Source organism: Gavia stellata, chromosome 2 (genome assembly GCF_030936135.1).
Source record: "Gavia stellata isolate bGavSte3 chromosome 2, bGavSte3.hap2, whole genome shotgun sequence".
Classification (NCBI taxonomy): domain Eukaryota; kingdom Metazoa; phylum Chordata; class Aves; order Gaviiformes; family Gaviidae; genus Gavia; species Gavia stellata.
This window is the reverse complement of record NC_082595.1, coordinates 85,859,771-85,881,518: the sequence shown is the minus strand read 5'-3', so window position 1 is coordinate 85,881,518 and position 21,748 is coordinate 85,859,771. Positions and strand designations below refer to the sequence as shown.

At 36.3% G+C, this 21,748-nt stretch overlaps 1 protein-coding gene across 3 annotated transcripts in view; it reads right to left on the bottom strand.

The window, feature by feature from the left end:
* Positions 1-21,748, bottom strand: part of HMGCLL1 (3-hydroxy-3-methylglutaryl-CoA lyase like 1) — an 84,887-nt gene that overhangs the window by 44,607 nt on the left and 18,532 nt on the right. Inside the window, exons 2-5 of one of the 3 annotated variants that reach the window (XM_059834589.1) lie at positions 14,422-14,499; positions 13,341-13,448; positions 8,271-8,366; positions 6,524-6,672 (exon numbers count right to left, since the gene is read on the bottom strand). In XM_059834589.1, the coding sequence (XP_059690572.1) occupies positions 6,524-6,672; positions 8,271-8,366; positions 13,341-13,448; positions 14,422-14,499 (431 nt within the window). The remainder of the gene's footprint in view (positions 1-6,523; positions 6,673-8,270; positions 8,367-13,340; positions 13,449-14,421; positions 14,500-21,748) is intronic. The other 2 variants (XM_059834594.1, XM_059834595.1) reach the window with 2 other exon arrangements.

The following is a 21,748-nucleotide window of genomic DNA, read 5'->3' as shown; positions in this document are numbered from 1 at the left end:
TGTCTTACCTTGTGTATTAGCATCAAAGTAAAACAGTGATTATTTCCTTTATTATAACATAATAGAAAATGTAATAATAATAATAATATTGCATACAATCGTCTGTTTGGTATCTATTTGTCATAGCAAAAAATATTGCTATATTTCAAGTATATCAACCAGTATTTGAATGTTCTAAAAACACAGACATAAACCAAATATCGATACATTTCAATATGCTTTTATGTATGGTGAACTTCACCATACTGCTCATTCTTAAAAGACATAGGACTATAAAAAAGGAATTACACACACCAGTTTAGAATTAATGTGTGATTACATATGCTTTAATTTATGAAGCAGCAGCTTTGTAAGGAAATGGTTCTAGAGTTATTTTACAGAAAACATTTGCATCTGTTTTTCTAACACTGAACCTCTAAACATTTGCATACACATTCACATTTGCACATGCAAGTAGTCCAAATGGCCTCAAAAGGGCTATTCACATGAAAATTTTTCAGGACTGGGACATACTACAGCTTTTAATTGCTGGTCATGGAGAAGTGTTTTTTAGTAGAGAAAAAATATTACAACCTTTCAGCTCTTACATTCCCAGTTAATTTTTATTAGGACTAAGACAGTCCTATACAGAACTGAATGTTTCAGAAGCAGATAGTCTTGACTTTATTTCACTGTCGTGAAGTACCATTTGTGGAAAAGGGGGAAACACAAATCCTTACTTCCTTACTGTTCTATTCTACTAATTTTAATTTATTTTTGTGTCTTTTTAAATTTTGAAATACATTAAAACATGTAAGAATCTAGCTTAATCAGGATTTACTTAACACTTCTTCATATGTATATTAAAAATACAATTAAATTAAAACACAATCCAAGTGACTACCTGCAGTTACCATTTGCCACAGTTTTTCATCAATGCTGGCCGTTAGGCTTCATTTTTAATCGCTGAAAAAGATGTGATATTTTTAATAGTACCTGAATTATGCATTAAAAGATGCAATTCTAAAACCAGCAGTATTTTGTGTCATTTCACATGCAAAATATGCATAGTAGTAATTAGCTGACCACACAGTTTATAACTGATTTGGCTCAGTGTCTTCACAGAATGTGTCCCAGATGTTACTGTAAAGTTTTTATGCATGTACAAAAAAATAAAAATAAATACCCCTTTATGACGCTAATAAATAGTCTAACTTCTAAGACCATACGCAAGATTTCAATTCTTCATAAATATTTGAACTAATTCAGTAAACATTCAGAAAACTGTGTACTGTGCTATAGATTTTAAATGTGACAGCTGACAACATAAATTTTCTGGATGATGATCGAGTCAATGTTAGTGCAGCTGCAGTAACAGTAAGACATGCAAAAGCTTAAAGTTTAGTTTCAACTGTTTGAGTGCATTTTTCGTAAGATTCAGGGATTGCCAATGATTTATGCTCACTACATAAATTCTAAATTGCCAGTAAAAATAGGAAATAAAATTTGAATCCCTTAAAATTATTTTTGGAAGTATTTTTCATCTGCACAAATAAGGATTTAGGGCAAGGCACTAAATTATCCATTTCCTGCAAATAAATAACACTTTAAACAATAATAGTGCTTTAGAAAGGAAATAACCTCTATATTGAAATTAATATAAATACAATTTATGCATATTAATATTTTTATTACCTAAGTAATTCAAGCAAAATATTTAGCCTACAAAATTTGTATTAGAAGCCAAAACGTGTAGTCCTGGGAGCTTGCTTGAGCAAAGCTGCAGGTTTTGGCCATGGTTCTTTAAAAGTAGCCAGTCTCTAAAAGGGTGATTAAAAACAAAAAAAACGTTGTTTCTCAGTGCACAGAGTACAAATCTTTGTCCATATAGTCCACAGCTTCATTTTGTGTTACCTTGCAGCACAAAGCCTATTAATACATTTCTTATATCTATTGTAATTTACATAAATTATAAGGTGCTAATCCTTAGCCTATGCACAGGTAGGATGGGATTCATCTGTTCTAACTGCTGATATCAAAGATTACCATCTACAGCCTATGCCTTACATAGGCCATCTATAGGATGACTAACATAGGATAGGACCCAAGCTCCTTTGCAGCCAAAAGGATGGATCATCTGGAGAGTGATTCATCTTACCCTAAGGCAGGTACTTTAAAAAGCACATACAATAAATCATAACCTGAAGGCTGCCTATTTCCCTCTAGCAACTACAACCAGATTTAGGATGACAAGCTCAGACTTGTTGTGTGGTCATGCTCAGATTTGCCTCATGTTGCAACAATAGTTGTAAACAATACATAATTATTTTCAGTAAATAGAAACCACACAACAAAATAGAACCTGAAACTAATCTTCTCCTTGAAATTAAATAACAACCAGTGAAACTGTGAGCACCAATTCTAAATACTGAAGGTCAACTGATGAATTATGTAACATCCCATCCTTTTGTTTCCAAAATGCTGGGTTTGAGGTCAGTCAGTAGAAACTCCCAAATTTCAGTTTCTGAAACTGTCAGTTTCTGCCCTGGCTTGACTTGTCTATGTGATACGTACAGATCAGGATACAAAACGTAAAGAACACGGCATAAAAAACAACTTGCCACAAAGCCTTGACTGTCTCAGCATTTAGAGAATTTTGTATGGAATTGGCGTGCAAAAATGCCATTTATTTTATCTATCACTAAAAGCAGCTTCTTTAGTAGCAGATAAATATGGGATCATAAATCAAGATCATAAATCACAGGCTTTGATAACTAATTCTTTTTTGAGTGTTTTATCTCCAGGAAAAAGTCACCTTGATTGCACTGAATATTTCTATGAAATCTCTGTGTAAGTTTTACATTCTGATTGTCTTTTCCATACCTTTTTTCACTGAGGAAGAGAAGCCCTGTGTTTTATATCGTTAAATACAATGTAAAATTCCACAAGTCTTCTAAATGTACTGCAATATTTGGGAACTAATGAATTACTTCCACTCAAGGCCTAATGAATTCCCTGTAGTGGTGCAGGCTTTTGTTGGGTCTTAGTACCAGAGAAAATTACGGTTTAGTCTTCTAGAATTAAGTTGGAAATGATGGTTTGCTTCCATAATCACCCCCCTCACAAGCAGGTGAAATGTTGTAAAAAGATTTCTTTACTTCCTGGATTTGGCATTCAAAACTGATGCTTCTTCTTTATGGGTATTTTTCCCTTTTTTAACTAATTAAAAGTTTTAAGTCCGCCTTCTAGAGCTTTGTTCAACTTCTAAGAGATCTACCATTAAAAGAAAGTCCTTCTGAATTCTGCATTTCTATGTTCATGCTCCTGCTATTATTTTTCTGGTCTTCAGAATTCTACTCAACAAAAGACAGTACACCGGAGCTTAAAAGAAAGTACTGAGGTAGATGTACACTAAACAATCCCTCTTTTTAATTATTTCTGAGCAATCATTCTGCCTCAATGCTTCCTACGGATTCCTGTAACTCTGCAACCCATGCGGAGTGCATCTGAATGAATATGAACATGCAGGAACAAGACTCAATGTATCACAATACTTGGTAATTATTCTCTTGAAAACATGTTTGTCTAGACTGTGATCCATAGCAACATTTTATTTCTCATTAATTACTATTTTGCCTCCTCAAAATCTCCCTGGGAGGGATTTTTTAAAAGTGCACTCGGAGTCCAAATGGATTGTGTTAACCAGTTCTCTTTTATCTCCTAATTTATTAGCATACTCAAAACTTTCTTTTCAGTATATTCATATCCTGAAATCCATGTTCAATGCATGTTTTAGATAGTCAGAATTATTACATCTCCTAAAATTTTCTATTTGTTTAAGTGTAACATTAGTCCAGCATCTTAACTCCTGATGCCTCAACCTCTAATTTTCACTGGATAAATTAGTTCCCAAGCTAATATCCTGTGATGAAGATAGCTGTAACATAAACATAAATGTAGTTTCTCTTCAATATACTTAGCCTCTCTAATTGGATTCTTTACACAGTTATAATCCCACAAATCGAATGATTCTGTCAATGGCTTCCTACTTCTGAATGATTCACTTTCCTTAGACCCGTAAGCGTAAGAAGAAAGCTATAGCTGGAGTGAACTTTACATCATTTTCATTCACGACTTTGAATCTGTTCACTTTGTAGCATATCTGATATTAAGCAGTCCACTGTTGAAGCGTTATGTAACATACCGCACCTGGCACGACAGACTCATCTACTGTGTGAAGTTTGCCTAGGTTTGCATACTGAAGAGAAATTACAGATCTTTGTACTGCATGCACAGAGTAAGCATTGTAAAACATAACCTGATTGTATTTTCTCTGAGTTCAATTATCTCATTTCTCTTCACCTCTGTACTGCTGTTTTTTCTGTTTGCCTAATTACCTGGTTCTTGATACCCCTCTTTGTATCTCCTTGCTTTGTTTTCCTTCTTTTTATTCTTAATTATTATAATATTCTTTTTTTTTTCCTTTGGTGCTCTGCTTCTGTTTGACCATTTTCTGCCTCTTACTTCTTCCTCTCCGTACATGCTTTCCCATCCTGCTGCTTTCTCATTTTTTTGTGCTGTGTGCAGAAAAAAACCTGCCACACACAGTTCATCAGATATATAGTAGACAATAAATGGATGGGAATGTTGTAGAATCCTATCATGGCAACAGTCATTTTCATCACATCGCTGTATCAGTGCCAGAATAACTGCTACTGGCGTATTACAAATGCCTTAGACATACAATCTGTGGAAAAAAAAGCAGCAGGTTGCCACTTTCTTGTGCATGTGAAAACTAGTGTACATAAGATAAGTTAACATTTTAAGCTCCAGCATCTATCTAGAGTACACCACAGGGGCTTCTTCATCACCTCCAGTTTACATCTTCTGGACCAGTTGCAAAGTCCATTTGTTGACATCCATAGCTATCCAAAAATATATACAATGCATAAGCTTTGAGGATTCCCTTGATGGTTGGTTGCCTCTGTTGTGCCATTCGGTTGAATTTTGTTAGTGAAATACAGGAATATGAAACAGAAAATATTGTGTGACATGCCTAGACATCTGAGAAAACCAGAGAACAGAAGTTTAGTGTAAAACTGTTTACCAGTGCCTAAGGTTTGTTGCCATACACACGCTGTGTTTTCTAAAATGACTGCCTATTCCCTCACCCACACTTACCTGGAATCTAAAATTCAAGCGTCCCTGAGGTTAATCCTTGTGGAAAACTCAGATTGCTATTTATGTTCTCAGCTCAGACATTAGTTCCAGAAAAATGCGGCAAACAGTGGTGGTAGAGACCTTTTAAACTAACAGACCTCTTATAAGACAAGTTGCTCAGGAAGGCAAACCCTGACTCCACCTGGCAGAGTGTATTTAAACTCTGGTACAAGTTATTGTTTCTTAATACAGTGAAAGTTCTTACTTCTCTATTCAGTGATTTTCCATCTGCAACTTATAACCAGTCTAGCTATCCTTGGTTGGGGGGTGTGTGTGTGTGTGTGTGTGTGTGTTAAAATCCTTGGGTTGGACAAGATGACCTCCAGAGGTCCCTCTCAACATAAACCATTCTGTTATTCTGTGATCCTCTCTGAGCCTGAGGTATAACTAGAAATCAGATCTCCCTTTCTCAAGGCAAATGCTCAAACTACCACACTACTGTGCAAAAAGTGAGTAGCATTACCTCCTCAATATTTCTGGAGGAAAGAGAGATCCCAGCATTTATTACCAGACAGGTTTTCAAGCAATTAGTCTCTGAGGTATCTACCTCTACCTATTTTCAAGTCCAGGTATTTTCTGAGCATGATGTAGTTTGTATGACTAGTAATCCTCAATGAATCTCACTGTTGAGTTTGTCCTTGAACCTGTGTAAGCCTTTTTTGCATTCACAAGGACCTTCACAAATAATCTTAGGTAAGTAGTTCTGCATAATGCAAAAGAAAATGGAAATGAAAAAGAAAGACTGTTCAAGGGTGAGTACCATTCAGGTTTATTTCAAGTTTAAAAGAAGGTACTCTAGAGGAAGATAAATATTGGACAATTCTAGTGTTTCATGCACTAGAGACTCCAAACACTTCAATGCCTGGAGTTTTCAGAATATTTTTTTTCTTAGGAGTAAATTTGTTTTATCACTTTTATACCTTGATTCTATAGTGTATGAAGTGATATATTATCAATACTATAATAAAATAAAAGTATGCAGGGTATTTTTTAAGGTGCAGGCAACAGTGTTATGAGTTCTCAGCAGCACAAAATAAATTTTATTCTGTCATCTGTGACAATAAAAATAAATTTTTTATAATAAAATGGGTATGTTTATACACACAGCTAATTTTTTTTTCAATTTCCAAAGAACACTAGTTACCATTAGCAGTTACTAAACATACATCAACATTACTAAATATATTCAACCTTTTAAAAAAAATCAAAATAAAGACTATTATTTCAGTTCACCTAAAATGTAAAAAATTGGTAGTATTGGTAAAAAGCACCCTCTAACAGTAACTCCAATAACTCTGTATTACTTAAGAATTTTTATATTTACCCACGCACTGGAATATTCATATTCCTTGCAGATTTAGCAACTTCTTCAAATTTTTCTATGCTTTCTTCAATTGAACAATTAATATTCATTTTGCTAAAAGATTCAGATGCTGCACCAAATACTGAGACTTCTGTAGCCCCTGCTGCAATCTGAAAAATACATTTCAATAAAACAGAAACATAACACTATAGTAAAGATTAGATTAAGCATTTAATTCTGTACGACATTCTAGAATTTTAAAGTACATTGTATCATCCACATCTAAAATATGTTACATTCCAATTTTATTAAATTTATTGCATAAAAACAGATTGAATCAAATTTTGAGTTCGCTCACTATGGCGTATTTCCTTCCCCTTCTTAGCAATTAGGTAAACATATTTTTAAAGTGATAAATGAAAAAGGTATTAAGATGTAGGAAATCATATGAACCAACTATGAAAATAACAATGATTGATACTTATATTAATTTTTCAGAAAAGGAAAAGATCATATAACAACTCTGAAATATCCGTCCTCTGTACAAAGCCTGTTCCTCATGAATGCAAGGAAGTCATTCTCATGCTTAGGAAAGCTCTGTGCCCGCACGTGCCTAAAGCAGCAACAATAACCAACCGGGATTTCCTTGTTAGAGCCAACTCTAGGATCAAGGGCTCCATTGGTCTTGGTGTCATAGTTGATACGGATAATATGGAAAATGTGTACGTGAGAGTCTCCTGAGAAAAAGTCTCAGAGCAAATACCAGTCTAGAAAATGCGTAAATGTGGTGACTTCACTGGAGGGGCAATTAGCCTGAGCTTGTACTCAGTACCTCAGTACTCAGTAAATCACCTAACATGTGGCAAACTAGAATGCTGAAAGCTAAATGGTAGGAGAAGAAAACATTTAAGCTTAGGAGAATAGCTAATTAATTAATTCTCGCTCTTCAGTGAGAATAATACTCTTGTTCTAGGAAAAAGAATGGAGCTTTTCCCTTTTCTCTCTGCTTCTGCAGGATAATGTCTAAGCTTCAGCAACACTTACAGAAACAAATATCCTTTCAAACAGAGGGAAGGAAAAAAAAATAGAAACTGAATGACAGACTACACCACAAATGTCCATCAAGCAGTATGCTTTCCAAATACAGCTTGTCCTATATCAAAACAAAAGCATAGAAGCATGAAAAATTTTCAGAAAACAAAAAACGTGTAAAGATTTGACTATCAATGTGTATGTTTTAAGAAGACTGAACTGCTCCATTTTCGCAATTCTAAACACTTCAAGTCTATAATTTTGAATATCTACTTTGTATGAACTGAAACAATTTAAACTTTCAAACCCTACCAAAATGGAATGCAGAATTTAAGAAATCCAATACATTCCTATAAAGCACTTTCATTTAAGTGACCCTTTCCTCATACTTCTTCACTACTTTCCAGTAAGAAGACATTCTTTAGAAACTTTTCTAGGGCCAAAAAGTCAAAGAAGGAGAAAGAACTGTCTTTCTCTTTAAGCATCATTTATAGGAACTTGCAAAAGACTGTTTGATCAATACTTCCATTAAAATATACATATATAGAGCTTACCATCACTCTGTGAATTTGCCCATTTTTCACAACCAAAATTGAGAGTTTTTAATTCAAAAAACTACAGCTTAGTTCTAACAGGACAGGTTATATGACATTAAATAGCTAGTTTATGGTACTGAACTGAGAGTGTCCAAAACATGAAAGAGGTAATTGTGGACATCTCCTACGAAGGCACTTACAGCAGAATGAAAACCTTGAAGATTAGGTGTGAGAACAGGATATTGGACTCCAGGATGCCGCTCAATGCCCCTCATTACTTCTTTGTGATCTGCCATCTAAAATACATAAATAATTTGTCTTGATCAGCAGTTATCTTCTGATTTTATATAGCTAAGCAGAAATTGGCTTAGACTGTGGTTTTGCCTTCATTAGGTACACAAAAGGTAGGCATACAAAAAATGTAACAACAACGGGGTTAAATTGATGTTGTACAAGCACTCTTTTTTTGGATTTCTTAACTTTCAAGTATTTGAATTGCAAGTTTTCCAGTTCTATATGGATATAGAATTAGGGCTAAGATTTCTACGGTGTTTCTTTTTGTATGTATCTGTAAAAACATAACTTGTATCATAAATTGATAGACTTGCGATCAAGCTGATCATCAACTGTTACTGCAACTTTAAACTTACCTCAATGGAGTCAATAGGTGGAATTAACAGAATAACTGACATTTTAAAACCATTCAAATCTTGAAAACTTCAGCACTCTGATAAATGTGACTTCACAATCTTAACTATAAGTGAACCTGAATTACTCAACACTGTAATCAGCGTATTTGAAAAGACTAATCACAAGTCTAGCCTTAAAAATGTAGCAAAACCAAGTTCTCTGCATAGCATAACATTTTAATATACTTAGAATTTTCTTTCAAAAGAAGAAAATACTTCTTTATTATAGCAAAGGTCAAAGACCATTATTTTATTCAAGCGTTTGTTTTCCTTAGTGTCCTCTCACAAAAGGAACTCTGCCTTTTTAAGATATTCTTACACTTTTCTCACTCAAAATTAAATATACTCCATGTACTAATCAAGAAGATGAATCAAAGACTTATTCATGCAATAAACTGTAGATTATTTATACAAGCACATTTTCTTGAAAGAAGTGGAGGAAAAATGAGTTCATTTTTAACGGTGTGCATGCCTGAAAACAATACAGTTAGTAAAACATATCCCTCATATTTCAGGTGTTACAGATTTTGAGTTTTAAAAAATGAATAGTGTATTTTAAATGCTTTTTAAAACAGCTCTCATAACAGCAAATCTTCCAAGCAAACAATATTCAATTGGATTTCTGATTCGTTCCACACAGATGAAAAGTCATTTGAGGAGTACCGTATGAAAAGATATATGAACTACAAAGCTTTCGTTACTCCTTACTTTCAATGGATACTTTATTGAAAGTTTTGCAGTACCAGAACTCTAAACATGTGATATTAAATTATACCAGATTATTAAGTGACAATACTACTGGCAACCTGGAATCTTCCTGTCACTGGTTTCGTACTATGAAAATGAATGGATTAAAAATATCAGAAAAATGCATGTATGGCTCCTCCAATGTAAGCCCATCATGTATCTATAAGGAAGTGGATATATGGTATGTCTGATAACCTCACAAAAAAACATTTGGTAATGCCTTCATTTTTTAAGAACAATTTTTCATTCCTTATTTTAACATAAATAGTATCTACATTTCTCAGGGTAAGGTATAATGTTTGAAACCAAATGATTAATTAAATGGCAAATGCTGGAACTAATTCCACACTTCAAAATTATAGCCTGACTTAAAATATACTAGAAAACCAAAATGACACTTTTTCAACCTGTATAAAGCTGCTAGGTCCAAATAATATTATATGTATTACATTTGTCCCATTACTATTTTTCCTGTAAGTAAAATCCCATTTTAACACATACTGCATGTTATAAGATTTTAAATTGTAATAAAATATTTCTCTTCCAAATTTCTTTAAAAATAAGCTTTCTAATGGTAGGTATTTATAATTTTTGGCCATTTAGGTTATAGGTGTGGGATCCTGTTTTATATGGCACCTCGCTACTGTGGAACTTTTTCTTTTAGCTTTTTTCAGTAAAAAAGTCTCTGCCAAAAGAAACAGTGGATGGGAAACCATAAAAACTTTAAAATACTAAAAAAAGAAGTAAGTGAATGAGTGATCTAAACATAACCATGAATTCTATTCCCATGACCTATGAAAAGAAAAAAGAAAGGAGAAAAGACAAAGTCAAGACTGCACTCCCTATCAAAGCAACACAATCTTATCTCTTAAATAAAAAAAATTTAAACACAAATTAAGCCATTAAAATAAAGTATTCAGACATTAATTTAAGATAAGAAGGGATTGTTCATTTTTTCCAAAACTGACAAACCTGTGCTAAATTTGGTACTCCTAATGGCTCACAGGAAAAGGAAATAATTAAATAAAGAAAGGAAGAAATCCACCTTTGCTTTAGACTTCTCCTTCTAATGTTTAAAAACCTACATTATTCTCTGTTGCTGTAACTGCCAAAGTTTGATGGCACTTGGAAAAACTTAGCCTAGCCACTTTTAACAGACACAATCTGAAAACTTATTGCCCCTGCATTGACACCAAAGAAATTCTGCATTGTCACTGTTCTCTTCCCCTTTCCTATTATTCTTCCTTTAGGCCCTACCCTGGTGATTCCAGGAACACTGAAATAAATCAAAGGAGTCCCTTAGAGAGTGCTGTACAGACAGTTTGCTCTGCTAACTCATGAATAAGAAAAAGTATGATCATACCATGTTTTTCTCAGAGGAAAGCCTGGAACACAGTCCAGACCCAGGATGCATTCTCAGTTTAAAAAGGACAGACTTTATATACGTTTTGATAAACGATGTGCAACAAACAATGTTAAAAATTGAAGTATTTTCCCAAATCAATTACTTTCATGTCTTACTTTGTAAATAACTTATGTGGTCCTTACTAAACATATAAGTACTCAAATGCTTCTGTGCAAATAAGTGGGTAATTTCTTGAAAATGAGTTTGAATAATATAGACAAGTATTGACTTATTTCCTTACTTGCAGGGAATGCTTAATTTTGCACAAACAGGAGCTACATAGTACACTTCAGGACTAAGCCTGAATTTGCAGTGTTAAATCTCAAATGAAAACCTGGCACTCCTAGTGCCAATGTAGTTTTGCTGCTGACTTCAGAAAGGCTGGGATTTCTGCTGAATTGTACCAAGTGTAAAAATTAATTTTGGAAAAATAATGAGCAAATTATTACGATTCATCAAAACTCCACATGGCTGTTGATAGAGTGCTAGATCTGCAAAATAACTAATGTGCCTAACTACTACTACATACACAAAAAGTCCCAAATTTAGATCTTCCGCAGTTCCAAATGTGGAAAATGACATTTCGCTTAGGGGAAAAGAAAAAAAAGTACACTACCTTTCTTTTTTACATCGTTGACTATTAGTTCTCAGAAGAGTAGAAAACAGGTAGGAATAACATTAAATTATATTAATAATGTGTCACCATCCCAATTCTTTAGTTACAACTGAATATTTACATAAATAAAGAGCAAAATAAAATGCACAAGTACTTTCTTTGTCTCCATTCCACAGTACAACGTTAACATTGATTGTAAAGAATTTTCTCTATATTATTAACTGCAGAAAGTCACTGCCCCTTTGTGAGCAAATTCAAAATCAGGATAGAATTTGTAACATCTCTCCTTAACTAGAATCCTTATCATGTAAGTGTATGCGTGTTTGTATGTGTGTTTATGTTTATAATGCTAGTGTTTGGAAAAGGAGGACTGCAGGGAAATGTATCAAGTGCTGTTTGGCTTCAGCAAAGAGTCAAGTTTTCATGACAGCCTACACAACCCCTAGGCCTGGGGAGTCTACTCCCTTGGTTTGGTGCTAGGGAGCTCTACAGAGAAGTTTCCCCAGTTTGCGCAAGTCCTGTGCACCTAGGTTTTCCTTCTCTGATTCTAGGTCTCTGAACTGACATTGCTTCCACAGCAAGTCCCCTCCACCATGACTGTTCCCCAGAGATCAGCCTCACTGCTCTTATCTGGATACTCAAACTCAGTACTCTGCATCCCGACAGCTTCATATTCTCACATCTTTACCACTATGTCTACACTCAACATCCTATATCGCAGCTGCCCTTTACCCAGAGGGTTGATACATCGTCCCCACATGTCTCATCCCCACTCAGCATCCTGTGACTCAGTTCTCTCACTCCCTATTTACTGCTGTCCCTTGCACATACACACTCATACAAATTCCTACCCTCGTGCTGCAAGGGGGAAATAGGGAATCACCTGCTAAATTATTTATGTTTGGAGAGTGATGACAATATTTAAGATTTCTCACACCCCATGTAGTAACCATGGCAAATGGCACTCCTAGCATTTCTGTTGATCAGGGCCTGGAGTGCTCCCATTCTTAGAGTTTAGCTGCCTGCTCTCAAGGCCAGCTCATTGATAAGAAGACAGCAACTTGAGAAGCCTCCATCAGCCTTGGAGCTCATCAATAAAAGATGAAAAGCAGATCAGCAGAGGCTCCCCCAAACAGCTCTGTTAAGAAGTCTTAACATGGCCTACCCTCCCTTTTCACTCAGAAGAAACTTTTAAGCTGACACACTCTCATGCTTCCTCCCTGCCTGAGAAACAGTGCAGCTGCACAGCAGCAGCCAAGCCCGTGCTTGGCCATGTACCTTACTGACTGGATCCCAACCATGTCTCCCAGACTCAGCTTCCCAGCTTGACTCTGGACCTGCTGCATCACTGCGGACTCACCTGAGTTTGTGTACTCTTGGCTGCCCTGGTTACCCTCACCAGACTTGCTCTACTCTCATGGACTGTTGGACTGCCCTTTGGTCAACAAGGCTACAACCTCTGCTCCCCTTGTTATCGTCCGTGGCTTCCAGTTCCCCTTCACATCTGGACCAACCTGCTCCCTAACTCTACAGAGTTAGGGATTTAACCAGCTTTCTGCACAGCTTGCTGGCTTTTCTTCAATTCTGACTACTTTTTAATAATTAGCCCAGCTTCAGCTGACCTGAATAAAGGCATGAAACTTGAAAATCGCGTAAATGGTGTCTGACGACAGCATCCGATTTTACAAATAAAGAACATATTATTTCTGTTCCATTTTCTCGTATAGTTATACAGGCTATACTACTGGAAAACTCCACTGCATGGAATGGCATTTAAATTGAAATAGTTCTGAATGGTGATGATTTTACATACCTGAGGCACCCATTTGGATGAAACGAAACTGGTCACTTCTATTGCAGGCAGGCCTGTTCTGGAAAGCCGGTTGATTAACTCAATTTTGATATCAGTTGGGACTATCACCTACGGACATGGAAATAAGCTATAATAAAGTACTTCATGCGGTAAGAAACTTTTGTAAGTGAAATGTTCTTAGCACATAATCAATACTTTTTTTTTAAAATAATGAATTATACTCATACATTATACCATAACTATACTGTTTTATGACAGTAGAAAGCTACTGCATAAGGAAAGCACTAGGCAGTATACATGATCCTACTCCATTTTTTGTCCACCACAAAAGAATGAGGAAGCACTTCCATGTAATTTGTTATATATCTAGCTTCACTAATTGTTAGTAATCAAACACCAACCTAGCAAAGAAGTGACAAAGGAAATAGCAACACAGAATAGTCCAACCGGAGAAAAAAGAAAAAAAAGCTCCACAGCTGAGGCAGACTAATTCTCCTATTCTGTTTATACTATGAACACCTTTGATATGAGTAACAACGATGTATGTAAGCTTACCCTCCTGTTTGTGGAAAGAAATTACTGTTTTGATACATGTACCCTATTTTACTCAGTCTCTTACAATCTTCTTCCATGCTTCCCTACCAACTCTTCAGGCAAATATTATCGGAAGAGTAATTTCTTTTTCTTTCCATGCCTGTTCAGCAGGAAGTGTGACAAAACCTATTGTTCTATTCCTACTATAGCAGCACATGTAGCACGAACACATATTATGAAGACAGTCAGTGTTCCACGGCATTTACCAGTTACATCATGACAGCATGTGATTGATTGACAAGACAAATACCAGAGAGAAAAATGGCTAGTTAACCAGGTACAGCAAGAAATTATATGATTTAACATCTGGCTGAACAGTAATATACCTTTATTCTAATATACAAGACAGTTATTGACACAAAAATCAATAAATATATTTATAGTACAAAATGGAAGAAACACAATTAGCAGGATATATGTATTTTACAGAATGAAAATAATGCTGATATCCATGTCAAAACACACCCCTAAAAAAGGGAAAAATTACCTTTTCATTTTGTAATCCATCTCTTGGCCCAACTTCTACAATCTTTATGTACTCAGGCAGTCCAGATGCTTGAGATTCCTGAAATAAAAATCAGTACTGAAACACAAAACAATGAAGGTCACTAAGATCAAAGGTACACCTTGTACTTGTCCTCTCATATGATTCTGGGTATAAAGTCATATTGTCAACAGTAACTTTGCTCACGGCCTTTAAAAATTTTGAAAACATGTTCCACACCTTGAGTTAGGGAATAAAAGTTAAAAGCAGAAGTTATCTGCACGCATGTTCCACTGCTCCTCTGAGGCCACAAATGTTTATTATAAAAATGTACATAAAACCATAAATGAACATTGTGTTTTACAGAGTGAGAAATATTCCCATTTCAAAAAGCTTCCCAATGAACGATCCAGTCCTCCAAACTTCTAACTGAATGTTCTCAATTTAACTGAACAGTTACTTCTCTGTAAATGTTTGCAAGACCAGGCTATAAATCTGAAAAGAACAGAGCAGTCAAGAAATTCTGAAGAGATTATTAATGAAAGATGAAAGTGATTCCTCTGCCTGAAGATGAAGGTTTTAAAGAAGGATTTAAAGGAGAACAAGGAAGGCCCCTGGTAGACAAGAAGAAGAATTTTCCAGGTGTAAGGGAAGATCTGGAAAGGCAGGAGGCTGACCGTGAAAGAAGGGAAGGAAGGCAGCAGTAAGGTCAAAGGACTAAGGAGAGCATGGGGAGTTGGAGGGGGAGGAAGGAGAAACGAGCAGAAAAGCAGGTGAAGGGAAATGAAACTTCCTTTTTTATTATTTAGCTGCTCCATTATTGAATCAAGTTGACAGTTGTGGCAGTTAACATAACCTGGGCCTTTAAGTCCTGGAACAGTTCAGAGTAGCTGCTCAGACTGACCCCCAAAAAGCTGTGTGTCTTTAAAAGACAAATCAAATGGCCAGCTTGGGGCACACTGCCAGCACCTGTATGAGCAGACAGGAGGGATGCAGGCAGCCCCACCAGGAGCTCTGGAGACGCCCTGTTTTCTGTATTGCACTGAATACAAAATCCGGCCCAGTGTCTCCATTCCAGTGTTGAAAGCCTGTGCTGGGATTAGTGCGAGCTGCCTGCGGGACGGCTGCTCCTGCTGCACCCACCACCTCCCCTGAGAGTTAAACTCCATGGGAAGGATGACACTGCCAGCCCAGGGGGACAGCTCCCACCCGCGGGAGTCACAGCTCGCCCAGAGACCAGAAGACACTTCTGCAGTGTGTAAATACAGCCACTAATCTCACATCATCCACAAACAGATGAAAAACCCATTTTTCATCCCTCCCTAGCTAGTATCATTCAACCAAACGGCCACTAATTTCTCCTCACGGTAATGGAAAATGAGCATTCCTTTAGCACCTTTGGTTTCTCCCTGCATTCTCAGTGCCCATGAATAAAAGTAAGTTCTCTGCAGCAACAGCCGCAACACTAGCCAAAATACGATAAACATATTTCAGAGCATTTACTGTGCATTTATCTGAGCCCAGTAAAATGAATGGGAAACAGCTGTATAGTATCTATTTGATCACGTGAAACATCTGGTAAGTTAAAACTCTGTCAGGCTGTGCTAAGCCCACACTCGCTGACAGTATAAACCTACTTAAATGTGAAGGTAAAACCTCCACATCTGCTGCATATTGTTTCTCTTTTTTTAAGTTATTTTCACAAATATGGCACCGCTTCAGCACTACGGGCATAAATCTGGGTTATTTCATGATTATCAGATCCTTCTCATTACAAGACAAATGCTGCAGCTGCGCTATGAGTAAAGTTGTGACTGGAAAAAAAAAAAAAGAGCTAAAATAGATTACATGAACCAAAGCTTAATGTAGAGCATGAAAAACGTCCATAAAACTTCGGTGGCAAAAATGTTCAATTTCTAGGCCAAATCCTGTAAATCCTGTTCAGTTCCTACTGTGGTAAAACTTTTGCTGAAATCAAAGAGCTGTACCTGTCTTTACTGAACAGTTCACACAGCTACAGCACGTGCAGTAGCCATTCACAGAGTCGTTCAGGGGATGTCTGCAGTCCTTGGATTTCGTAGGAAACAGAAGTTTGGAAGGGACATTGCAGAAAGACATTCAAGTATTGATTTTTATTCTCCATCTGTGATAGTACAGGTATACAGTCTCTTTGAGCCATAGTCCAGGTCTCTCACCCCCTGTTTTTCTCTATAGCCTTCCTGTCCACTAGTCAGTCCCAACTTGAATTCACTATTCTTGAACACGACACTGAGAACCATGTACGGGATGACTCTCACAAGGGCCACATAGTGGAAACTCAAGGCAGTACTACAGGCAAATCCTTACACTCTTTGAGCTGATGAACTAACAGTTTAAAGTAAACATCTTGTCTCTGAGTCCAGAAGAGTCTCACTTTGCATTGAATTTCATCTAGTTTCATCTATAGTACATTGATTGCTCCTGTCTTCAAGGTCACTCAGTTCCTCCTGTGTGGCATACAGTGTGGTACTGATAATGTCTCCTGTTTTTCTGTCACCAGCAGATCTTACCACCTTGATAGCTTCTGGCGAAAACATTTGGACTAACACGATTACCTTATTTTAACACAAACATATATTATGCCAAAAAATTTTGGTTAGTGCTACAGAAGAAACACATTTTAAAAGAAAACCTGAGGAACTCCACCAGCAATGTCTCTTTGGTCTAATAAATCTGCTTTCAACATTATCTCTTATTTCCTCCTCAGCCAGTTTCTTACTTATCTCACAAATTCTGTTCTGATCATCCTTCTCCCCAATATAGCTAATAATTTCTCTCGTGCTGCATTGCTGAAGCTCAGATAACAAGCAAGTCAAAGAAAGGCAGAATACTTAGGTTCAGGCCCCGGTGTACTATTTATGCATTTTACAGTGCATAATCACTGGATAAAACTCAGAAACAAATTAGAGACTATAAGAGTACATGTACCATCTTCTGCTAAGATGACTCTAGCATTTTTCCATTCTGTGGCCCAAGTTGAATCAGAGGAGTAAAGGAGTACCTCTTCACTTTCATCTCACCTGTCCTGTGAATGAATACTCAGTAACTAGCTGTCAGGACATTCTTCCAAGACGGTGGAGATACGTATTTGACAATGTTGTCAAGAAGAAAAAAGAGACTCCCTGCTTTCTTGGGAAGTCTTCTGATCACCATGTCACACTTGCGGAATATTTGGACATCAGTTGAAACACAGCTGAAGAAGTCACCTGAGCCATCAGTCACATTCTGTGCCAGGCTCAATGCCATCTGCATTCACTAGGCAAGCTTCAAATCCACCGAAAAGACTGAAGTCTTTAAGAACTTACGCAGAGTTTAAACACTTCTCTGTTTACTATCTGAATGGCATTAGACCTTAACCAGAACTCGGGCTTCCTGAACTGAGGGATCGAGTTCCCTGAACTCTAACTGGAGGATTCCAAATGTACACCATCCCCTTGGGTAAAAGGAAGGATTTTCAGAACCAACAATAAGGCAAACTTAGAGAATTTCGACACCTTCAAGTATGGCATTAAATGGTCTACAGATAATAAATACAAAATATAAATAGAAATAAAGATAAAAATGAAAAATAGTTTTTATATTTTAAGAGAATCCAAAAAAAGTGAACCTTACAGAAATAAACAAGTACTTAAATTAAACACTAAACATATCAGGTAAATCATTTTGTTTCAGAAAAAAAAATTTACTAAATTGTATTATACGAAGTATTTTTATGTACTGAAGTATAAAAAATGGTTATCATAGATACTTAGAGGTGACTGCTTATTGATTTATATAGTGGCTCTGCTAAAAAGTAATGACTACCGAAGTACAATGTTTGAAATATCAAAAAGGAAATAGTTGACATAAAAGACTAAGAGCCTGGAAAATTTGTTTCTTCCATGTATCAAGCCTTGCCAAGGGAGAACAAAAAGCATATAAAACCACAAAAAATTGCCTCCCTCAAAACCGAATGCAGCCAAAGAGTCTTTTTAAAAAAAATTAGAAAAAGGAAAACCATACCATTCAGCGTCAGACACCGAATGCCAAATTTCTGTATGGAAACATTTTCCCTGAGCTATAAATAGCTGAAAATTCAAGTTTATTATAGAAAAACCTAGTAACCCTTAATTAGAGCAGTATAATCTTCTTAGCATAACCATAAAGGTAATCTAATTAAATAAACACACTTTTTTAAGCTCTGTCACTGCTTCACTACTTCTAGTAAAGGTGCTGAGGTTCCTTCAGTCTTCTGGTTTTTATTCCATGCAGATCATTCATATGGGCACTAATGGCACTGGCAAATATTACCCAGAGCTGCTCAAAAGTAACTGAAAGGACCCAAAAGTAAGGGAGAAGAATCTGGAGGTTCAGGTCTTTTCAATCTTTCTAACTAAGCAAAGATGAAGCTCTGCTTCCCTTTTCCACAAGGTGGAGTGCTGGCACAGAGGACAACTGAACAAAGGTAGGTCCACCTTGTACAAGGAAGAATTATTCAGGAGAGCAGTTTTAAACAAGGATCAGCAGGGAGGTGGCATCGTAGCTCCTTATGTGTATGGGCAGTGACATGGACAAATGCCCAAAAACTGAGTGAAGGCTCTGAGATAAATAACACAATTGCTGGAAGGAGAACAAAGAAAACAGTGGTCAATCTTCTGAACACATAGATGTCTCTAAACTTTACCAGACATAGAGGAAATAAACAGGAAGAAATTAAAATCTTAGTATGTAAGCAAATAATGATTGAAGTGGTATTGCAGAGACTTGTTTATATAGTTCACACTACTGGAAGGCAGATATAAAACATATTCATTCCCATGTTAACTAGGAGGAAAATGGAGAAGATTCACCTGTGAGATATAAATAATATATACACAGATATTCAGAAAACAGTGGGACATACCTGGTGAATATCCCTCAGTAAAGATAAACTGAGTATTCGTCCTACAACTTCTGCTGTATGCTGCTGACATGACCTCTGGGAGAAAAGTAGTCAGGAATGGGCCATGACTAGCAAAAAAACTCATCAGCCCTTGAGAAGCTTTCATTAGGTAAATTTTTCTTATGATATCGTTGCATATTCATGACCTGAATGATAACATAGAAATACCACACACAAAACAGTTGCAAGTGCTTTAGACAACAGGACTGGAATTCAAAATTCCTTTGACATACTAGAGAAATAAATATGATGCATTTCAATAAAAGCAATACATAACTCAACACTTAGGACTATCCTTATTGTATCTGACACTGACTAATTCAAAGAATTTTTGCAAGCTGTCCTTTACAATTTCTATCATGCTTGTTTCTCCATTTTAATAATTTTGACCCCCAAAAAGAGATTTTTTAAAATAGAAGGCAGAGAGTACCTGACTAAACAGTTCTATAGAAAAGGACTGGAATAACAACTGAATGTGAGTCAATAATACCATGCTCTCAAGAAAAAAAAAAAAGAAAATGAAATGGCAGATCTAATGCTGGGATATAAACAGGGATGTCATAGATAAAAACAGTATAGTTCTGGGCTTCCTACTCCAGAAAAGAATTCAATCAACTGGAGATCGTCCATAGGAGAGCAAAATATAAAATGCAAGTAAATCATAACAGAATTAAATTAGTTAAATGCAGAATTAACTTATCTGGAATAAATCAAATAATCGTGAGGTCAGAAGGGACCTCTGGAGATAATCTAGTTCATCCACCTCTGCTCAGAGCAGGGTCAACTAAAGCAGGTTGCCCAGAACCACATTCAGCTGGGTCTTGAGTATGTCCAAGGTTGGAGACTCCTGGGCAACCTGTTCCAGTGCTGACCACCCTCACATTAAAAAAGACTTTTCTGATCTTTAAATGGAATTTATTGTACTTCATTTTGTGCCCATTGCCTCTTGTCCTGTCAGTGACTTTGTCGTCTTTATTCACCCCACTAGGTATTTGTACAAATTGATAAGATCGCCCTGAACCTTCCTTTCTCCAGGCTAAACACTCTCAGCTCTCTCAGCCTCTCTTCATATGACAGATGCTCCAATACATTAATCTTCTTCATGGCCCTTTGCTGGATCTGATCCATTATGTCTACAGCCATCTTATACTGGGGATTAAACCTACAGGTATTACTTTAGTCCACCTCTTCAAATTTAATTTGAATGTCCCTACAACTTTTATTAGAGGGCTTGTGTGAGCTCATGAAAGAGTAGGGATTTACATGTATCAGGAGATTATCTGAACTGACTGAGAATTCACTGTACGGATTTCTATTGCAAAGTAATAGCTCTAACATTTCTACTGTCATTTCCATTAATTATTAAATTCTAATATAATCTGCTACTACACTTACTAAATTGCTGAAGGGCTGTTTACAATAAAATACAAGTCATTCATATGAAAACAGCATAAATATGATTTTAAACACAGGGGTATTCAACTAAACTGTAAATGCTTATGCTGCTGGAGTGGCCAGTTGTTTGATCTAATCCTGTTTACAAAGGGGACTTTAATGGTAAAAACAAAGGTCACAAAGTGCAAATATTAACTAACAAATAAACAGAAAAAACTATGACTTTTATTTAAAAATTAGAAATTAGTATTTCGTAAAAATAATTCTATCCGGTGAGCAGAATTCTGATGAACTGACAGTTCAGAAGGTAACAAATTACATTCATAGGGAATGCTCCAGAGATTGTAAAAAAATGTTGCCGTGTTAAGAATAATATTCTTACACAAAACGAGAAAATTCATGTTACACTCTTAACTACACTACTCATGGACCATACAGTTATAAATTTGGAAAAGCGAAATACCATCTATCTATTACTATAACTTTTGGAAATCCTTTAGAATAGGTCTTCCAAAGCTACAGAAGATGAGGTTTAAGAGTGGTGTTTGGCTCAAGGTTAAGAAACCTCAGCTCATTCCTGCTGTCTAAACATATGTATCTGAAATCATTCTGGATGACTTAAGTGTTCTGGCCTCCAAGGGCTGCTCAGGAAGGGCATGGGTCCCACTTTGCCCATTTACTGTAGGTCTCATTTCAAATCTATCAAGATGTCTATACACTGCAGGGCATCTTAAATGGCATGAGCCGCATCTGTTAGGCAACTGAACTGAGCTTCTAAATGGTTCCCCCCATGCAGGTGTCTGAAGGCATGCAAGATGTCTAAATTCCCATTGCAGCTGAAGGAGCTTTATTTAATATGGCTGATGGAGATAAAGAATAATTCAGGTCATCCCAAGGTTCACACCTAGTGGCTGATGATCTCAGTCACCGTGTCTGTATAACTGCTTCGGGACTGAATGCCACTCCAGAAGGAAA